General features: G+C 44.2%; 1 protein-coding gene across 2 annotated transcripts in view; it reads left to right on the top strand.

The window, feature by feature from the left end:
• The window catches only part of LOC126197697 (inter-alpha-trypsin inhibitor heavy chain H4-like), a 189209-nt gene that overhangs the window by 154146 nt on the left and 16217 nt on the right, over positions 1–18846 (top strand). Inside the window, exons 14-16 of one of the 2 annotated variants that reach the window (XM_049934657.1) lie at positions 1122–1163; positions 7851–7963; positions 16959–17098. In XM_049934657.1, the coding sequence (XP_049790614.1) occupies positions 1122–1163; positions 7851–7963; positions 16959–17098 (295 nt within the window). The remainder of the gene's footprint in view (positions 1–1121; positions 1164–7850; positions 7964–16958; positions 17099–18846) is intronic. The other variant, XM_049934659.1, reaches the window with a different exon arrangement.

Raw genomic sequence — 18846 nt, 5'->3', positions numbered from 1 at the left:
GCTACGGCCACAGAATGGCTACCTACCAGCGAAGAGTGCATGGAAGTCAACACCCCAGAAGAGCTCGTTGCAAAATATTTTCAGGATATGTTCGACAATTTCAACTTTATAGCAATGTTGGATGCAGAAATTAGGCTGAGTTGATCCATTATAAGTCGTTTGCTGTAAAAATGTAATATGAGTAAATAAGAGGCTTTGACATGTTTACTTTCCATTTTTGTTGATGCCTAGTTTATAGCTATTGATCTATTTTACGGAACAGAAGTTCGTTCATGTCCTCCGTTAGTTAGCAAAATTTAAAGCACATACTATATTGAGGTAATGATTAACGGCACTGCCCCATACAATACAAATATGATTACCTTGCTGCAGTCCTATTTCTGAAGTGCAGCTTTTTATCTTGACAACTTAATGGAGTTAACGATACATCTGTAGTGACTGAGTTAATAATCTAGCTTCCTACAGTAAAAATAATAAAGAATCATGTGTAACGAAACCACACTAGGGTAGAAATTTAATGATAGCCTAGCTTTGACAGTTTAATTCGACAGTTATCTTGAGTTAATTTAACTATACATAGTGTTCTTTAAGATAACGAGGATCAAATGGGGCAAATTAGGTTGTGTTAAATGTGCACATGTTCGTTCTCTCTTTGTAGACTGGCTGCCCCGTTTTATAGGCGTAGCTCCACAAGGGTGCATTTTCGACCTACGACTATGTTGCTCGATTAGATGTCCCCTATTCTGCCTATCCTACTCTCAACCTTATATTCTGGTATCTTTCTATGCACCCACTATTAAAAATAGAAGAAGTAAGAAAGCTAGTCAAGGAGATAAAAATTAAAGTCTGCATTCTGAAAAGTGTCAAAGATATAAGCTATAACAGAGTAAAGCAACAATTTTATTTCTGTGCACGATATGCATTAGAAGGGACGATCAAAAAGTTCTCGTTCGAAGGCCACGCTAATTACTTCTCTGCATGTCGGTGCTTACACACCCACATCGGAGTCGCACTGGGTTGCATATAAGATGCTCCAACGTCCTCAAACGGAAACTTTTTGATACATCTTATAGAATAAACTACTCTCGATCTGATTCTAATGTCAGTTCCATTTGTTTCAGCGCCCAGTCTAGATTTCGATATCACCATAGCAGCCACAACAGGTAAGGATTTCAGAAAAGACCTGCTCGTGCACCCGCTGCTCTAAATAACCCTAAATATTTTCTGTAGTATTAATCCTTTAAGTGAAAAAATTTTCATCCAACATAACAGTCAGAGGGTACATGTCAGAATGTGTTCCAAAGAGTAGTATTAAGTAGAACTGTTCAATTTATTATCTACACTACTGGCCATTAAAATTGCTACACCAAGAAGAAATGCAGAAGATAAACGGGGATTCATTGGACAAATATATTATACTATAACTGAGATGTGATTACATTTTCATGCAATTTGGGTGCACAGATCTTGAGAAATCAGCACCCAGAACAACCACCTTTGGCCGTAATAACGGCTTGATTCGCCTGGGCATTGAGTCAAACGAGCTTGGATGGCGTGTACAGTTACAGCTGCCCATGCAGCTTCAACACGATACCACAGTTCATCAAGAGTAGTGATTGGCGTATTGTCACGAGTCAGTTGCTCGGCCAACATTGGCCAGACGTTTTCAATTGATGAGAGATCTGGAGAATGTGCTGACCAGGGCAGCAGACGAACATTTTCTGTATCCAGAAAGGCCCGTACAGGACCTGCAACATGCGGTCGTGCATTATCCTGCTGAAATGTAGGGTTTCGCGGTGATCGAATGAAGGGTAGAGCCACGGGCCGTAACACATCTGAAATGTAACGTCCACTGTTCAAAGTGCCGTCAATGCGAACAAGAGGTGACCGAGACGTGTAACCAATGGCACCCCACGCCAGGTGATAAGCCAGTATGGCGATGACGAATACACGATTCCAATGTGCGTTCACTGCGATGTCGCCAAACACGGATGCGACCATCATGAACCTGTAAACAGAACCTGGATTCATCCGAAAAAAATGACGTTTTGCCATTCGTGCACCCAGGTTCTTCGTTGAGTACGCCATCGCAGGCGCTCCTGTCTGTGATGCAGCGCCAAGGGTAACTGCAGCCATGGTCTCCGAGCTTATAGTCCATGCTGCTGCAAACGTCGTCGAACTGTTCGTGCGGATGGTTGTTGTCTTGCAAACGTCCCCATCTGTTGACTCAGGGATCGAGACGTGGCTGCACGATCCGTTACAGCCATGCGGATAAGATGCCTGTCATCTCGACTGCTAGTGATACGAGGTCGTTGGGATCCAGCACGGCGTTCCGTATTACCCTCCTGAACCCACCGATTCCATATTCTGCTAACAGTCATTGGATCTCGACCAACGCGAGCAGCAATGTCACGATACGATAAACCGCAATCGCTATAGGCTACAATCCGACCTTTATCAAAGTCGGAAACATGATGGTAGGCATTACTCCTCCTTACACGAGGCATCACAAGAACGTTTCACCAGGCAACGCCGGTCAATTGCTGTTTGTGTATGAGAAATCGGTTGGAAACTTTCCTCATGGCAGCATGTTGTAGGTGTCGCCACTGGCGCCAACCTTGTGTGAATGCTCTCAAAAGCTAATCATTTGAATATCACAGTATCTTCTTTCTGTCGGTTAAATTTCGCGTCTGTCATCTTCGTGGTGTAGCAATTTTAATGGCCAGTTGTGTGCTTCTACGACAATCATGAATTATATGGTGGTGAATATTAATACAAAAGAATCAGGAGCTCCTAATTGTACATAGTAATTTTAGTGGTAAGTTCGAAAAGAATCTGCAGGAAATGATCAATTTCGACTTCTGCTAGTACACATATGTCCACAGAAGGATGACAGTCCCCAAAAGATTGGGGTTCAACTTTAGACCATGCATACAAATCCACATTATCAGAGTGCGTTTGCGACTTGTTTTAAAAGCTTCGTAGAGCACAGGCAAACAGCCTACCCAACCTGCTGCCTGTGTACCAAACGTTGGACCCACTGGTCGACTTGGCACTTTGTTATTCAGACTACCGTCAGCTACCGTAGAAGTGTTTGAAATTGTGGAAATGTGAGTAGCTAAACCTTATGCATCAGTGTTTAGGTTTTCCATGATTCCCCTAAGTCGTTTCAGGCAGATACAACGATGTTTCCTTTGAAAGGACACTGGCGATTTCCCTCCCCATCCTTCCCTAATCCAAGCTTGTGGACCGTCTCTAATGACCTCGCTGTCGACGGGATGTTAAACACTAATTTACTCCTCCTCTCCCAGCAAAAGGCAGAACTTTATCTGCCACGCAACTACTCCATGTCTTGACATCATTCTATAGACAAAAGAAATATTCACGAATGCCAATAAGATCCCTCTAACTCTAAACACCAAACAAAAACAGTAAATAACATACCAGTTACATTCAAGGGTGTGCATAAACTAGTCGTGTTCCATATTTTGAGTAATCGTACTATATGTTCACTGTCAGCAAAAATATATTATGTTATCTCTAATGTTTCCGAAAATATTTATTTCTACTCGTACATTTGAAGAAGCATTTCTCAGCATATAACCAGTAAAGTAGGATTTAACTGAGAACTGAATTCACGACAATTTGTTTGCTGACATGTACGGTGCAGACTAAAACTAGTTGTAAGTATGATTAAAAATATCTCCCATACTGATTTTAAACTTTATAATGTACTAAATGTTACTGTCAACTGAACTTGAGGTACCAGAAAACGAAAATCCACATGTGACAAATACTAGCGGACGGGAAACCAGAAATGTAGACGAGCGCCTCTAAGCCCATCGGTAAATATTCTTACCATTTCTGACTTGTTCACTGATAACTCACGCCTAATAACTTAGGCACATAAGAATGGTACTCATATTTATTATAGAGGCTGTTGTGGAAATATTAATACCAATAACATCAATCGTCTTTACTAAATAAAGTAATACACAGCATGTAACTCAGTAGTATACAGGGGGTTACAAAAAGGTACGGCCAAACTTTCAGGAAACATTCCTCACACACAAAGAAATAAAATATTTTATGTGGACATGTGTCCGGAAACGCTTACTTTCCATGTTAGAGCTCATTTTATTACTTCTCTTCAAATCACATTAATCATGGAATGGAAACAGACAGCAACAGAACGTACCAGCGTGACTTCAAACACTTTGTTACAGGAAATGTTCAAAATGTCCTCCGTTAGCGAGGATACATGTGTCCACCCTCCGTCGCATGGAATCCCTGATGCGCTGATGCAGCCCTGGAGAATGGCGTATTGTATCACAGCCGTCCACAACACGAGCACGAAGAGTCTCTACATTTGGCACCGAGGTTGCGTAGACAAGAGCTTTCAAATGCCCCCATAAATGAAAGTTCAAGAGGGTTGAGGTCAGGAGAGCGTGGAGGCCATGGAATTGGTCCGCCTCTGCCAATCCATCCGTCACCGAATCTGTTGTTGAGAAGCGTACGAACACTTCGACTGAAATGTGCAGGAGCTCCATCGTGCATGAACTACTTGTTGTGTCGTACTTGTAAAGGCACATGTTCTAGCAGCACAGGTAGAGTATCCCGTATGAAATCATGGCGGTGAATCGAGGAAGTACAGTACATACTGACGAAACTAAAATGAGCTCTAACATGGAAATTAAGCGTTTCCAGACACATGTCCAGATAACATCTTTTCTTTATTTGTGTGTGAGGAATGTTTCCTGAAAGTTTGGCCGTATCTTTTTGTAACACCCTGTATACACTGAAGTGGCAAAACTCATCAAATACCTCCTAATATAGTGTCAGACCCCCTATCGTCCGGCGTAGAGCGGAATCTCGACGTTGAATGGACTCAATAAGTCGTTGGAAGTCCCATGAAGAAATATTGAGCCATGTTGCCTCTATAGACGTCCATAATTGCAAAAGTGTTGGTGGTGCATGATTTTGTACACGAACTGACTTCTACGTTATCTCCCATACATGGTCGAAGGGATTCATGTCCTGCGATATGGGTGGCCATATCATTCACGGTAACTGCCCAGAAAGTTCCTTATACCACACGCGAATAACTATGGCCTGGTGAAATCGTTGTTTGAGAACATGAAGTCCGTAAGCGCATATGGTCTCCAAGTAGCCGAACATAACCATTTCCAGTCAATGAGCGGTTCCTCTGGACCAGAGGACCCAGTGAGAAAGCATACACCACCACCAGTTGCACGGTGCCTTGTTGACAACTTGGTTCTATGGCTTCTTGAGGTCTGCGCCATACTCGAACCCTACCATCAGCTCTTAACAACTGAAATCGGGAACCCTCTGACACGGCCAAGTTTCTCCACTCAATTATTTCTGTGGCTATTTAATGCACTGTAGCTTGTCTGTAAGCACTGACAACTCTAAGCAAAAGCCGCTGCTCTCGGTCGTTTAGTAAAGGCCTGCGGCCAATGTGTTGTCCATGGTGAGAGGTAATAGCAGAAATATGGTATTCTGGCCACTCTCTTGAGACTGTAGACCTCGCAATATTGAATTACCTACCGATTTCCGAAATAAAATTTTCCACATGTCTAGCTCCAAATACCTATCTGCGTTCAAAGTCGGTTAATTCCCGTCCTGCGGCCACAGTCACGTCGGGAACCTTTTCACATGAATCACCTCAGTACAAAGGACAGCTCCGCTAATGCGCTGCCCTTTTATACCTTGTGTACGTGATATTACCGCCACCAGTATTTGTGCATATCGCTAACCACTTGCAATTGTCATCTCAATGTACATTTACCACTGCCACATAAAGGATTAAGACAGCCAGTCGTGGTGGGGTAGAGTGCCTGGGTGTTCGCCAGACCACGAAAATACCCTTCCAGCTCTGTGATTATAACTGTTATCATCTTTGAAGTGTGCACAGCAAACTCAGAGCAACGCCTTGTCACCAGTAAGACTGAAATAAACATTCTGGCTCAGTTTCACGGCAACCTGAAGAAGTGGGCCCAAGTTGTAGTGCTAGAAACACCTCCAAATTTTCACAGAACCACCTCCACATCTGGTGGTTAAACGCTACAGTGACCAGTTGGTGCACACCACGAGGCAAGATCACGACTTCGGGTTTAAAATCAACTTTTGGCCGTATGTTGTGTGTTTAGTGCCGGCCACGGTGGCCGAGCGGTTCTAGGCGCTTCAGTCTGGAACCGCGCGACTGCTACGGTCGCAGATTCGAATCCTTCCTCGGGCATGGATGTGTGTGATGTCCTTAGGTTAGTTAGGTTTAAGTAGTTCGAAGTTCTAGGGGACTTATGACCTAAGGTGTTGAGTCCCATAGTGCTCAGAGCCATTTGAACCATTTTGTTGTTTAGTGCAGTCTTATGTGTCGCTATGAACAAAGGCCTTTTGCGAAGCAATCTGCTTCTAATGCCCTTTGCATCCAGTTCCCATCACAATGTTTGCTCGGAAACTAATTGACAGGGACCTGTATTTAAAATCAGTTATTATTATCGGATCTGAATGAGACAAAAAGTTCCCTGTCGGTTGTGATATTTCTATGACCAGTGTACAGACACTCTGTTATGTGAAACTTCCTGGCAGATTAAAACTGTGTGCCGGACCGAGACTCGAACTCGGGACCTCTGCCTTTCGCGGGCAAGTGCTCTACCAACTGAGCTACCCAAGCACGACTCACGCCCCCTCCTCACAGCTTTACTTCTGCCAGTACCCGTCTCCTATCTACCAAACTTTATAGAACCTTAGTTGATAGAGCACTTGCCCGCGAAAGGCAAAGGTCCCGAGTTCGAGTCTCGATCCGGCACACAGTTTTAATCTGCCAGGAAGTTCCATATCAGCGCACACTCCACTGCAGAGTGAAAATCTCATTCTGGAGACTCTGTTATGTGTCTACATCATTCATTGTAGACGAAAGTAAAACTTCCATAGGTTTCCTTAACTGACGTGGCTATCTTGTGTCACAGTTCTCCCAAAGTTGTTGAAAACGGAAGCACGTAAACAGAGTGTTTGACAAAACGGCACGAAAAAAAAAAGAAAAAAGACTCTTAGCATGAGATCATGTGACCTAGAAGGCCAGTGATGCAATGCGATATCCATGTACCGACACGGGCGGTTAGACATTTAGGCAGGTTATTGTTAAGAATTATCGGTTCTTATGGTCTAGCGGTAACCTAGAGCTAAGCGGATCGAATTCCCATCAAACCACGGAAATTTTCAGTCTTTAACCTAGCCTTCACCGTTTAACGACGTGAGGAATCGCCAGCAATGACACGTGGTTCGGGTTCCACGTTAAAGTGTAGGTTTCCCTACCCCAGATTAGGGACACGGACGTCGCCGAAGTGGTGTCCAGTTGAAATACTTGCAACCAACCATCAAGCCACTCTGAATTATTGTTATTGCTAAGGAATGCCCTCACAAGCAACGGCCGGTCGAAAACTGAAATTTTCGGCACGTTCTAGCAGTTGCGCCGGAGATACCTACACATGAATCGGTACTTATATAATATTTTAGTTTCGATGTGCAAGTTTAAATTTGTCTGAAGTTTCCATCTTCATTTATTTAGAAGTTATTTTCTTGTGAATCTGAATCAATCTCTTCGAAATACACTGCTTTTTCAAGGCACTTTTCTTGAAAGTATGTTGGTTATGCCGCTGAAATCACGCCCCTTACCTCTGTGGTGCGACGTGTTGGACCAACAGTAAAAGAAATCAAATATCTTGGTCAGTTACCAACAGTGAAACAACATAATGGTTAAGAAATACAATAATACGGAAATATGCATGAAGTGTCACATATTCTGGCATTCGCTTTGTGGTCTTTTGCAGAGGTCGTGCCAACGCTGGGGGACATCACGTGGCTGGGTCCACTTCGGAACGGATCTCAGGTCACACTGAATATTAACGGCACCGACCAACACTTCCAGCTCGCTGAGAACCAGGTAAGTCCTCACTAGCTGGTGCGTTGTCTTAGCAAGAGTGTTACCGCTGGCGCAGATGTGTAATACCCTGTTGTAAATACGGTGCTCAGTTTTCAAGGGAACAGATCTGTGACAGGCTCCGTACCTGCACTGCTGCTACGGCTATTGTTACGAACGTTTCAGGTTTTTCTTGGTAGCGCCGTAGTAGGGAAATACGCAAGAGACGGTATGGAAGAAAATGGTAGTTCCAAATGGAGAAAGGTTCAATGATCTTGATTAATAGCACGTCCCTTCTAATCCACTGATTGCCTTCTCTTTCTTTTGGAATTTGGGTGTTCATGAGACTAAAGTGAAAAACATTTTTATGTTGACGGCATGTATAGAAATATGCTCCTCCTATAAAGGAAATGGACACTTGTAATAGCATATTGTGGGAAACTTAACTGTATTTCACTTTAGCTCAGAACAGAGGCTGCTTTATTGTACAGACTGTCTAAAATTACTAACTCCACCCTGCGTATGCATGTTGTATGGAAATGAAGGCGAACATATATTGGTGCTTGAACTCGCATCCGATAATACACGAATGCAAGCTTTCACTGATGTGTTTTCTTTCAACCTGAACGCAGAGGGAACGCTGTCGGCACCTGACGAAGTGTTTTCGATGGAAAAGAAGGAAAAATATATTAACTTGGTGCAAAACTTAAAAGAGAGTTTCAATCAATACTGTCAGAACAGAAGCAAGCACTAAACGAAGTCTGCCACGTAAACTGCAATCAAGAAGAAAAACCGCCTGAAAACTGCCAAGAAAGCTTTTCCGTTAGAGACTCAAACAGAATTGACACTGGAAATGATCTTGACGTATCAAAAAAGGGGTAGCAAGGGATCTTCAGGTAACAAATAATTCCTGCTAAGTGCAATGAATTTTATCATCACGGTACCCTGTTTCGTTAATTTCTATTGCGCAATCTCTGGTAGAAATCATGAATTATCCTCACACATTTTCAAATAATGTATGCACGAATATTCGTTTTCTAGAAGACGTTCACGTTGCAGAAATGTCCAGTTTCCATTTTCCTCCCGTTTTCTCATCCATTTTATCAATCACAATGACCGATTTATTTATTTTGCGTAGTACCTGCGGTGGCATATACTGCAGTGGCTGTAATTAAAGTATGAACAGCCGATTTTGTTTTAGCTCTAGACGCTACACCACCTTGATATCTCTCGACGCTGTAATACCTTGATACCAGTATTAATATGTGCCTTGTTGTGCGTCCAAACAGAGCTTCTTCCAATTTCCTTTAGTGGGTCTTGTGATGCCCACTTTATGGAACGCTTAAATAGGTACTAAGTGCACGCTAAATTACGGGCACATTTCCATAGTGATGCACGTAACTACGCAAGTCACAACGTGATCAGTCATGGTCCTCGGCCAGTATCCACATGGCCCGGTACTACATTCTGTCTCACTATTCACTCAAACCACCGTATATGCAAGGTAAATAGCGTAAGACGTAATACCATTTTATTTCGTGAACGGCTTAAGATATCAAAACGAGGTTTGCGGCAAATGATAATACACAGATAAGCACGTAATTTTGTTGCGTGGTCAGTATTCCTAACTCTCGTTTCAACAGAGGTAGCAAAGCAAGTATGGTCTGTAAAACGTAACTGTTCATCTCATTTAACATTGTTCTACAGTTCGTGAAAAGCTCTATATATCACTGTACTTGTTTTAAGTGCTTTTGAACGAAACCTGATGCACTGAGATATTATCTGACTTTATTTTTGTGAATAAAGTGAAATGCACGGTGAAATTGGCAATACAAGCACGCTGATGGTCCCTCTTCTGGATCTTATAACCTGTTGGGTGTAGATACATACTTTGATTCGGATGGTAAAGGTATAGTACAGTCGTATCTACATCTACAATTATACTCCGCAAGCCAACGGTGTGTGGCGGGGGGCACTTGACCTGCCACTGTCGTTACCTCCCTTTCCTGTTCCAGTCGCGTATGGTTCGCGGGAATAACGACTGCCGGAAAGCCTCCGTGGGCGCTCGAATCTCTCTAATTTTACACTCGTGATCTCCTCGGGAGGTATAAGTAGGGGGAAGCAATATATTCGATACCTCATCCAGAAACGCACCCTCTCGAAACCTACACAGCAAGCTACACCGTGATGCAGAACGCCTCTCTTGCAGAGTCTGCCACTAGAGTTTGCTAAACATCTCCGTAACGCTATCACGCTTACCAAATAACCCTGTGACGAAACGCGCCGCTCTTCTTTGAATCTTCTCTATCTCCTCTGTCAACCCGACCTGCTACGGATCTCACACTGATGAGCAATACTCAAGCATAGGTCGAACGAGTGTTTTGTAAGCCACCTCCTTTGATGATGGACTACATTTTCTAAGGACTCTCCCAATGAATCTCAACCTGGCACCCGCCTTACCAACAATTAATTTTATATGATCATTCCACTTCAAATCGTTCCGCACGCATACTCCCAGATATTTTACAGAAGTAAATGCTACCAGTATTTGTTCCGCTATGATATAACCACACTATAAAGGATCCTTATTTCCATGTATTCGCAATACATTGTTCTGTAACTACTGAATCTGGCCCTCCATAGCCCCTATGTTGATTCCGGTATAGATTTGACATCCTTGGTCCCACACATGGGACTAATTGGGAGATCTTGCTGGCTACTTCAACATCATCCAACCATTTAAGACAATAACGTGCAGTGTGTGGATGAGTATTGTCCTGTTGAAAGATGGTACCGACATACAGTTTAATGGTAGGAAACATCTGAGAACGCAGAGCGTCTGTGAGCCACCTCTGTGCCGCCAGAGGTCACTGGGACTACCAGAAGATCAAAAATGTTTCAAATGGCTCTGAGCACTATGGGACTTAACATCTGAGGTCATCAGTCCCCTAGAACTTAGAACTACTTAAACTTAACCAACCTAAGGACATCACACACATCCATGCCCGAGGCAGGATTCGAACCTGCGACCTTAGCGGTCGCGCGGTTCCAGACTGAAGCGCCTAGAACCGCTCGGGCACTTCGGCCGGCCTACTAGAAGTGACCTGAAGTCGCACCCGATGGCTCGCCACACAATAACACTTGCGGTAATACCGACCTCTCGCTCCAGAACATTGGTACAATTGGTCTATGTCCCTTCGAGGACTTCATAATCTCTGATAATAATCATTCCAGTTAGTGCAGAGCCGAGATTCTTGGTTCAAAATTATTCTACGCCATTAGTCGGAAGTCTATACTTTCGGGATGTCTTTCAAAACGCAGCTCTCTGTGTTGTGGTGTTAACGGCAGTGTAAGCACTTCACACAGATTCACTAACCTGGCTTCTGACAGTGCCCAACAAATCGTGCGGTTTTGTTTCAGTGAATCGACAGCTTGTGTCTTGATATCATGTGCTGAAGTGAATGGGTAACATTGTGTCTAGCGCACAATACGGCGACCCTTCTTTAATGTGGTCAGAGCTGGTTGACCAGAACGTTGACCATGCCTGTGGCTTCCCTCACGTTAACATTCAGTCCAGCAGCAAGTCATATGCGAGCACCTCAGATACTTAAATAATGCACGAACTGATAATACTGCCCCTTACTGGCCAACAGTAATCACCCCGTGAAACTCCGCAAAGTGCTGCTGACGTTTTCTCACACCATCACGAGGTATTCTCCGATGTGGTTCTCACTAACATTCCGGGGCAGCGCACTTTCTCTACGTATTGTTGGTCATTAAAACTGCAGCAGGAGAAAAGATAGCAAAACATTAAATTTTACTTATTGTGTAATGCAATATAGTAGGAAGAACACGATTAAATTTGTAGATGACTGGGTGGCGTACAGAGTGCAAAAATTAATATACTGGGCAGCCACCTTTTGCAGCAACAATGATTCTAACCTCGATGGACATCGAGCAGAACTGAGCTTTGATGACACATACCAGTACGCCATTACAAGCTTCTTCAACGATATGCCGGAATTGTTCAAATGTGTGTGAATTCCTAAGGCACCAAACTGCTGAGATCATCGGTCCCTAGACTTACACACTACTTAAAATAACTTACTCTAAGCACAACACACACACCCATGCGCGAGGGAGGACTCGAACCTCCAGCGGGAGGGGCCGCACAGTTAGTGACATGGCGCCTCTAACAGCGCGGCCACTCTGCGCGGCTATGCCAGAGTAATCAGACTCTCGGTAACCCATGACGAGATGTTTTTAACGGTTGACAGACCTGTAGAACTTATGGTCTTGCATTAGTTTGTTGAATAATAACGTCTGGAGTGCTCGAACGTAGGCCACAAGCAACAGTTTTACCACGTCATAAATGTAACTTAGGCGAACCAGAGGTGATCGTGTTTTGTACCCACTGGATCCCCATAACATTACGCCGTTCCACGAAATGTGGCAAAATTCGATCTCCTGCCCGGAGACCCCATCAGGGGTGCGTCCATTGTGATGATGTACGCAGAACTGGAACACGTCCCACGCTTCTCCCTTCCGCCGTGTCAAGGGTAGCCGTCCCTTGGTGGCCAACCAGATACTCAGTAGTGGTCCAGAGGACGTCGCACTTCCTTCGTGGATACTTTTCTTGAAGTTTACTTTCTGACTCAGGCACGTGAAATGGCTGTACTACCCTACACAGATGAGCGAACATTATGTTTGTCCTACCAGGCACTAGTCGCAGGTGGCAACTGGGATCCTTCATAGCGTTGTGTATCGTCCTCCTCTACTGATAGATTCCATATTCAAAGACATTCGTGGGATCCTGAACAAAGGGAAAAGTAGTGTCGCAGACGTTAAACCACAGTTTCGAAAGCGGGTGATCCTCCGACGGTGGACTACCGACATGCGCTGATAGAGATCTCGCTACATTGAAGCATAAATCCATCTTTTCACAAGAAAGCAACACTAGAAATCATATTTTTGTATGAGAAACACGCTATCTAATCTTTCCTTATTTACAGAATGTAGACGGCGTTATCTACTTTGTGCTATGTTGTGCAGTTGCGCTGTTTTCTTAACCATTTGCGTAAACAAGCATGTAGTACAAAAAATGTTCGGATATGTATGAATTCCTAAGGCACAAAACTGCTGAAGTCATCGGTCCCTAAACTTACACACTACTTAAGCTAACTTGTGCTAAGAACAACACAAACACCCACGCCTGAGGGAGGATTCGAACCTCCGACGGGAGGGGCCGCGAAATCCGTGAAATGACGACTTAGACCACGCGGACACTCCGCGCGGCAAGCAAGTTGTACACTTCACACCAGTTTGATGTTCGTTGCACACCACCTTCATGGTGTTGCAAATTTTAATGGACAGCGGTGTACATTTTGTAAGGCCTGGTAACATAGTCAAATGACGACAACACTAACGCAATGAGGTTGCGGCTGTGACCATCAGAGATCATAGCACCACTAATCATTTGCTCACTTTCTGTCGATATGTACCTGTATTAAACTGTGCCAACATTGATTCATTTCATCCAGATGCTTAAATTTTCTATCAGTCAATGTCTCTCTCTCTTATCACACTAAAAAGTAGCCTTTACATAGGGGCCAGAGAAATATCCTTGCAACAAAATGAGATATCGTTACAATATTGGGAGGTAGTGCAACCCATTAATTCTCAATTGATCTCGGTGCGTGTTTTCTAGCAGGTGACCCTGTAGCAATGAATGAAGTAATATCGTCGTTTCAGCAATGGAAAGCGGTATTGAAGTGGTACTGGGCGTACGAAAACATGATGGAGATCGAACGGAACTCAGCCACCAACACGTACAACAATTTATCGTATTCTGGATAAATTTGAAGCCGACACTAGTGTTCAGGATGTGCCTAAGGAAAGGTCTGGCTGACCAAAAACATTAACAAGTGCAGCTGCCGTGTTATTATGTTGCAACATTTTGCTAGGTCACCTCAAAAATCTGTGAAGCAGGTTGGACGTGGAGGCGGGTTAAGCCGATCAAGAGTACGACGAGTTCTGAAGGCTGCAAAGTGGAAAGTGTACATTCCAAGATCGCCACACGCTAAGAATGAGGTTAACCCAAATCGAAGGATAGCGTACTGCGATTGTTTTGAAGGCATGCCTCGCGAGGATAAACGGTTTGCAGGGATGATTGTCTGGTCTGACGAGATGCAATTCAAACTGATTTGCACGGCAAACCGTCACAACTGCTCGTACTGGGCTACTAAAAATACTCATGTTCACGTGGACAAACATGTTAATTTTGCAGGATGTCAATGTGTGGGGTGTTCTGCCATCATGCTGTTTGATTGGTCCGTTCTTCTTTGAAGGTAGCGTACCTGGAGAGGTGTACCTTCATATGCTGCATCTTCACCTGCTAACCGAGAGGTATTTGGAAATGAAACAGATTACCTATAACAAGGTGGCGCTCCACCTCACTGCCGTAGAGGCTTCAGAGGCTCTTGGATGAAAATCTATATGGACGATGAATAGGTCGAATAGTAGCTGTTGAGTACCCTACCACGATCTCCAGACATTACACCTCTTGAGTTCTACCTATGAGGGACCTTGAAAAATGAAGATTATCAACAGAAGCCAGGCGTCGTGTGCGGCTGTCATACTGACAACACTGACCGCCGTAGTTCGGTCAACAATACAGCGGCTCCGATGTTGCTTGGCTGCTAATGGGGATCACTTTGAACACAGAAAACAGCTGTGATAATGGTGTGAGCAGAAGAAAGAAACTGAAATTTGTTCCACAGCCGGGACTCGCACCCGTGCCTTCTTGTTTACTAGGCAGAATTGCTAACCATTACACCACCTCAGCGCAGTAGTGAACAGTGTTACACGAGCTACCCTAGTCAAGTGCCCTCCGCAACACAAACTTCAATTCGTATCTTCAGTTTATTTTCCCCCTACATTGTCACTATTGATAGGGCTATCCGGCATTGGAATGACACCCCAGCGTTGGACGTAATGGGAAAGTCCTGTACCATAGGTGATGTTTTAGATCTTATAATTAAAGTTTTCCCTGAGACATTTAAGTCTGATCTTTATCTGCGATAATGAAGGAAGAAGAAGAAAGAAATTAAAATTTGTGCCACGACCGGTCTCGAACCCACGTCTTCTTGCTTACTAGGGGTGCTAGTCCAATGCAGGAGAACCCAGTGCCCGGGAAAAATAAGCTGAAGGAATGAAGTCTGTATTGGGGAGGGTACTCGACGTATATACACTCCTGGAAATTGAAATAAGAACACCGTGAATTCATTGTCCCAGGAACGGGAAACTTTATTGACACATTCCTGGGGTCAGATACATCACATGATCACACTGACAGAACCACAGGCACATAGACACAGGCAACAGAGCATGCACAATGTCGGCACTAGTACAGTGTATATCCACCTTTCGCAGCAATGCAGGCTGCTATTCTCCCATGGAGACGATCGTAGAGATGCTGGATGTAGTCCTGTGGAACGGCTTGCCATGCCATTTCCACCTGGCGCCTCAGTTGGACCAGCGTTCGTGCTGGACGTGCAGACCGCGTGAGACGACGCTTCATCCAGTCCCAAACATGCTCAATGGGGGACAGATCCGGAGATCTTGCTGGCCAGGGTAGTTGACTTACACCTTCTAGAGCACGTTGGGTGGCACGGGATACATGCGGACGTACATTGTCCTGTTGGAACAGCAAGTTCCCTTGCCGGTCGAGGAATGGTAGAACGATGGGTTCGATGACGGTTTGGATGTACCGTGCACTATTCAGTGTCCCCTCGACGATCACCAGTGGTGTACGGCCAGTGTAGGAGATCGCTCCCCACACCATGATGCCGGGTGTTGGCCCTGTGTGCCTCGGTCGTATGCAGTCCTGATTGTGGCGCTCACCTGCACGGCGCCAAACACGCATACGACCATCATTGGCACCAAGGCAGAAGCGACTCTCATCGCTGAAGACGACACGTCTCCATTCGTCCCTCCATTCACGCCTGTCGCGACACCACTGGAGTCGGGCTGCACGATGTTGGGGCGTGAGCGGAAGACGGCCTAACGGTGTGCGGGACCGTAGCCCAGCTTCATGGAGACGGTTGCGAATGGTCCTCGCCGATACCCCAGGAGCAACAGTGTCCCTAATTTGCTGGGAAGTGGCGGTGCGGTCCCCTACGGCACTGCGTAGGATCCTACGGTCTTGGCGTGCATCCGTGCGTCGCTGCGGTCCGGTCCCAGGTCGACGGGCACGTGCACCTTCCGCCGACCACTGGCGACAACATCGATGTACTGTGGAGACCTCACGCCCCACGTGTTGAGCAATTCGGCGGTACGTCCACCCGGCCTCCCGCATGCCCACTATACGCCCTCGCTCAAAGTCCGTCAACTGCACATACGGTTCACGTCCACGCTGTCGCGGCATGCTACCAGTGTTAAAGACTGCGATGGAGCTCCGTATGCCACGGCAAACTGGCTGACACTGACGGCGGCGGTGCACAAATGCTGCGCAGCTAGCGCCATTCGACGGCCAACACCGCGGGTCCTGGTGTGTCCGCTGTGCCGTGCGTGTGATCATTGCTTGTACAGCCCTCTCGCAGTGTCCGGAGCAAGTATGGTGGGTCTGACACACCGGTGTCAATGTGTTCTTTTTTCCATTTCCAGGAGTGTAGTTCGTGTAGCAATATTTGCAATATAGCTGCGGTGGTGTAATGGTTAACGTTTATGCCTAGTAAGCAGGAAGACCCAGGTTGGAGTCTTGGCAGTGGCGTAAATTTTAAGTTCTTAGTTTATCGCAGATAAAGACGAGATTTAAATGTCTCACGGAAAACTTTAATTATAAGACCTATAACATAAAAAAAACCTCTCCCCTGTTCAAGAATTGTAACGGTATGGCATTTTGTTCCATTAACATTGATTATCAACGAGTGTACATGTTTTTGGGCCGTTCTGCACACCTTTACGATACTAGAAAGTCCGAGATGTGGCAGCTGACTGCAGCCTATGCTGTGTGTTCCAGACTGAGGGCAGCTTCCAGAACTGCACCACGCCGCCCGGCGGATCTGGCGTTTGTCGACACCTGGCCGCCTGTGTTCTCCCCGAGTTCAAGGAGAGGCTGGACGTCTTCCTCTCCGGTTACCTGTGCGTCGTTGAGGGCAGGTGAGACAGCCTTTATATACTTGTTGTCTACAGGACCGAATTAAGGCTAATGGGGAGGAGGATTCCTTAACTCTGAAAAATTGCGGGATCTCTAATCAGCATTTTTATGAACGTATAATTTCACTCCCATATAATATCTGAAATGACGTGTGAGGAAATTTTATTTCACCGATTTGTCCACTAACATGATGTGTACCTTATTTTATGAAACTATTAATTGAGCAACATAATAAAAATTTCTCAAGTCACTAAAACCACACATGAGAGTTGATTATTATTAGCTTTGTACATATAAATCTCTTCTTCGCCAAACAGAAACAAATTTGGATTGCTTTGGAAATCAGTCTTATGGAAACACAATTTGTTTAATTTTATATTTACCCAGACATGTTTCAATGCCAATGTGTCAACTTTTGTGAGTCAAAGTCGTATTTCTGTAAAGTACCATATCACATTTATAACAATTTAACTGCAGCAGGCCTAAGAAATATAATATTTGCAATTTACTTCGTTTGGTTTAGACACTCACCTTAAAATTACATCGCTTACTGAATTGTATTATCATACATCTATTTTAGTGCTCGTTTTCGTCGCTTTTGTGACAGCATGTCGTCTGCAAACTACCCATGAAGAAAATTATAGCGTATTTGTGGAGAGCTGTTTCAAAGGTAGTGGTTATGTACGTTTCTGTACTTACATTTTTCGTCCTGTTTTGTGTCCCTGGTTGGTGTCTCAGTCAATTGCTATTTAGTGCTCTGTTTTCACTCAGTTTTTCACAAATTTCCTCTCTCTCTAATTCAGCTCACATGCAATTACACAAAATGTGGTGAAATGTTATCTGAGCAGACATTTCTGACAACACACTCAGTGTTTGTTATGAGCTGCTTTTGAATATATATATATATATATATATATATATATATATATATATATATATATATATATATATATATATATGTGTGTGTGTGTGTGTGTGTGTTAAAACCTTTAGAAAGAAATCTTTTTTCTATTTACACAAGTGATGTTCAGACTTTTGGAAGTTATTACTGTATACGCTTTCTTTGGACTTGGAAGATACCGTACTACGTTTCTGTTCTGGGTTTTAATTAGCACGTAGCCGCGTGGTCTGGGGCGCCTTGTCACGGTCCGCGCGGCTCCACCCGTAGGAGGTCCGAGTCCTCCCTCGGGTATGGGTGTGTGTCTTGTCCTTAACGTAAGTTAGTTTAAGTTAGATCAAGTAGTGTCTAAGGCTACGGAGTGATGACCTCAGCAGTTTGGTCCCATAACACCTCAGCATAAATTTCCAAAAAATTCGCACGTCAATCAAAGTTCAAAACACAATTCACAGAATCGATCGAGTTATTTCCTATTTCCCCTAATGTTTCCACAATATCTAACGAAATGTCGACATTACAGGAATCAATGTCCTAGAAATTAATAAGTAACACATACGTAGATCTTGAGGAGAAAGAGGTGGTATCAATTGCATACCACGTTCTTCATATTTCATCTCTAAGAGATTGAAAACATGGACTGGATTCCACATTAATGTGAAACTCTGGAACCTACACAAAAGCAGACGCTATTAGCAAGCAGATACAAAGAAATCACAAAGAAAATTTAATTCAGTTTTATCTTCATCATTAACACTTAGCGATATCTCAAAGACAGCTGCTAATTACTAAGCATACTAAATGAGCTGCCAATCCAAGCGAATAGTTGCTGTGAACAACTGCGTCAGAGTAACG

The sequence above is a fragment of the Schistocerca nitens genome, chromosome 1 (assembly GCF_023898315.1).
Source record: "Schistocerca nitens isolate TAMUIC-IGC-003100 chromosome 1, iqSchNite1.1, whole genome shotgun sequence".
NCBI lineage: Eukaryota > Metazoa > Arthropoda > Insecta > Orthoptera > Acrididae > Schistocerca > Schistocerca nitens.
This window is presented reverse-complemented; position numbering and strand designations above follow the sequence as displayed.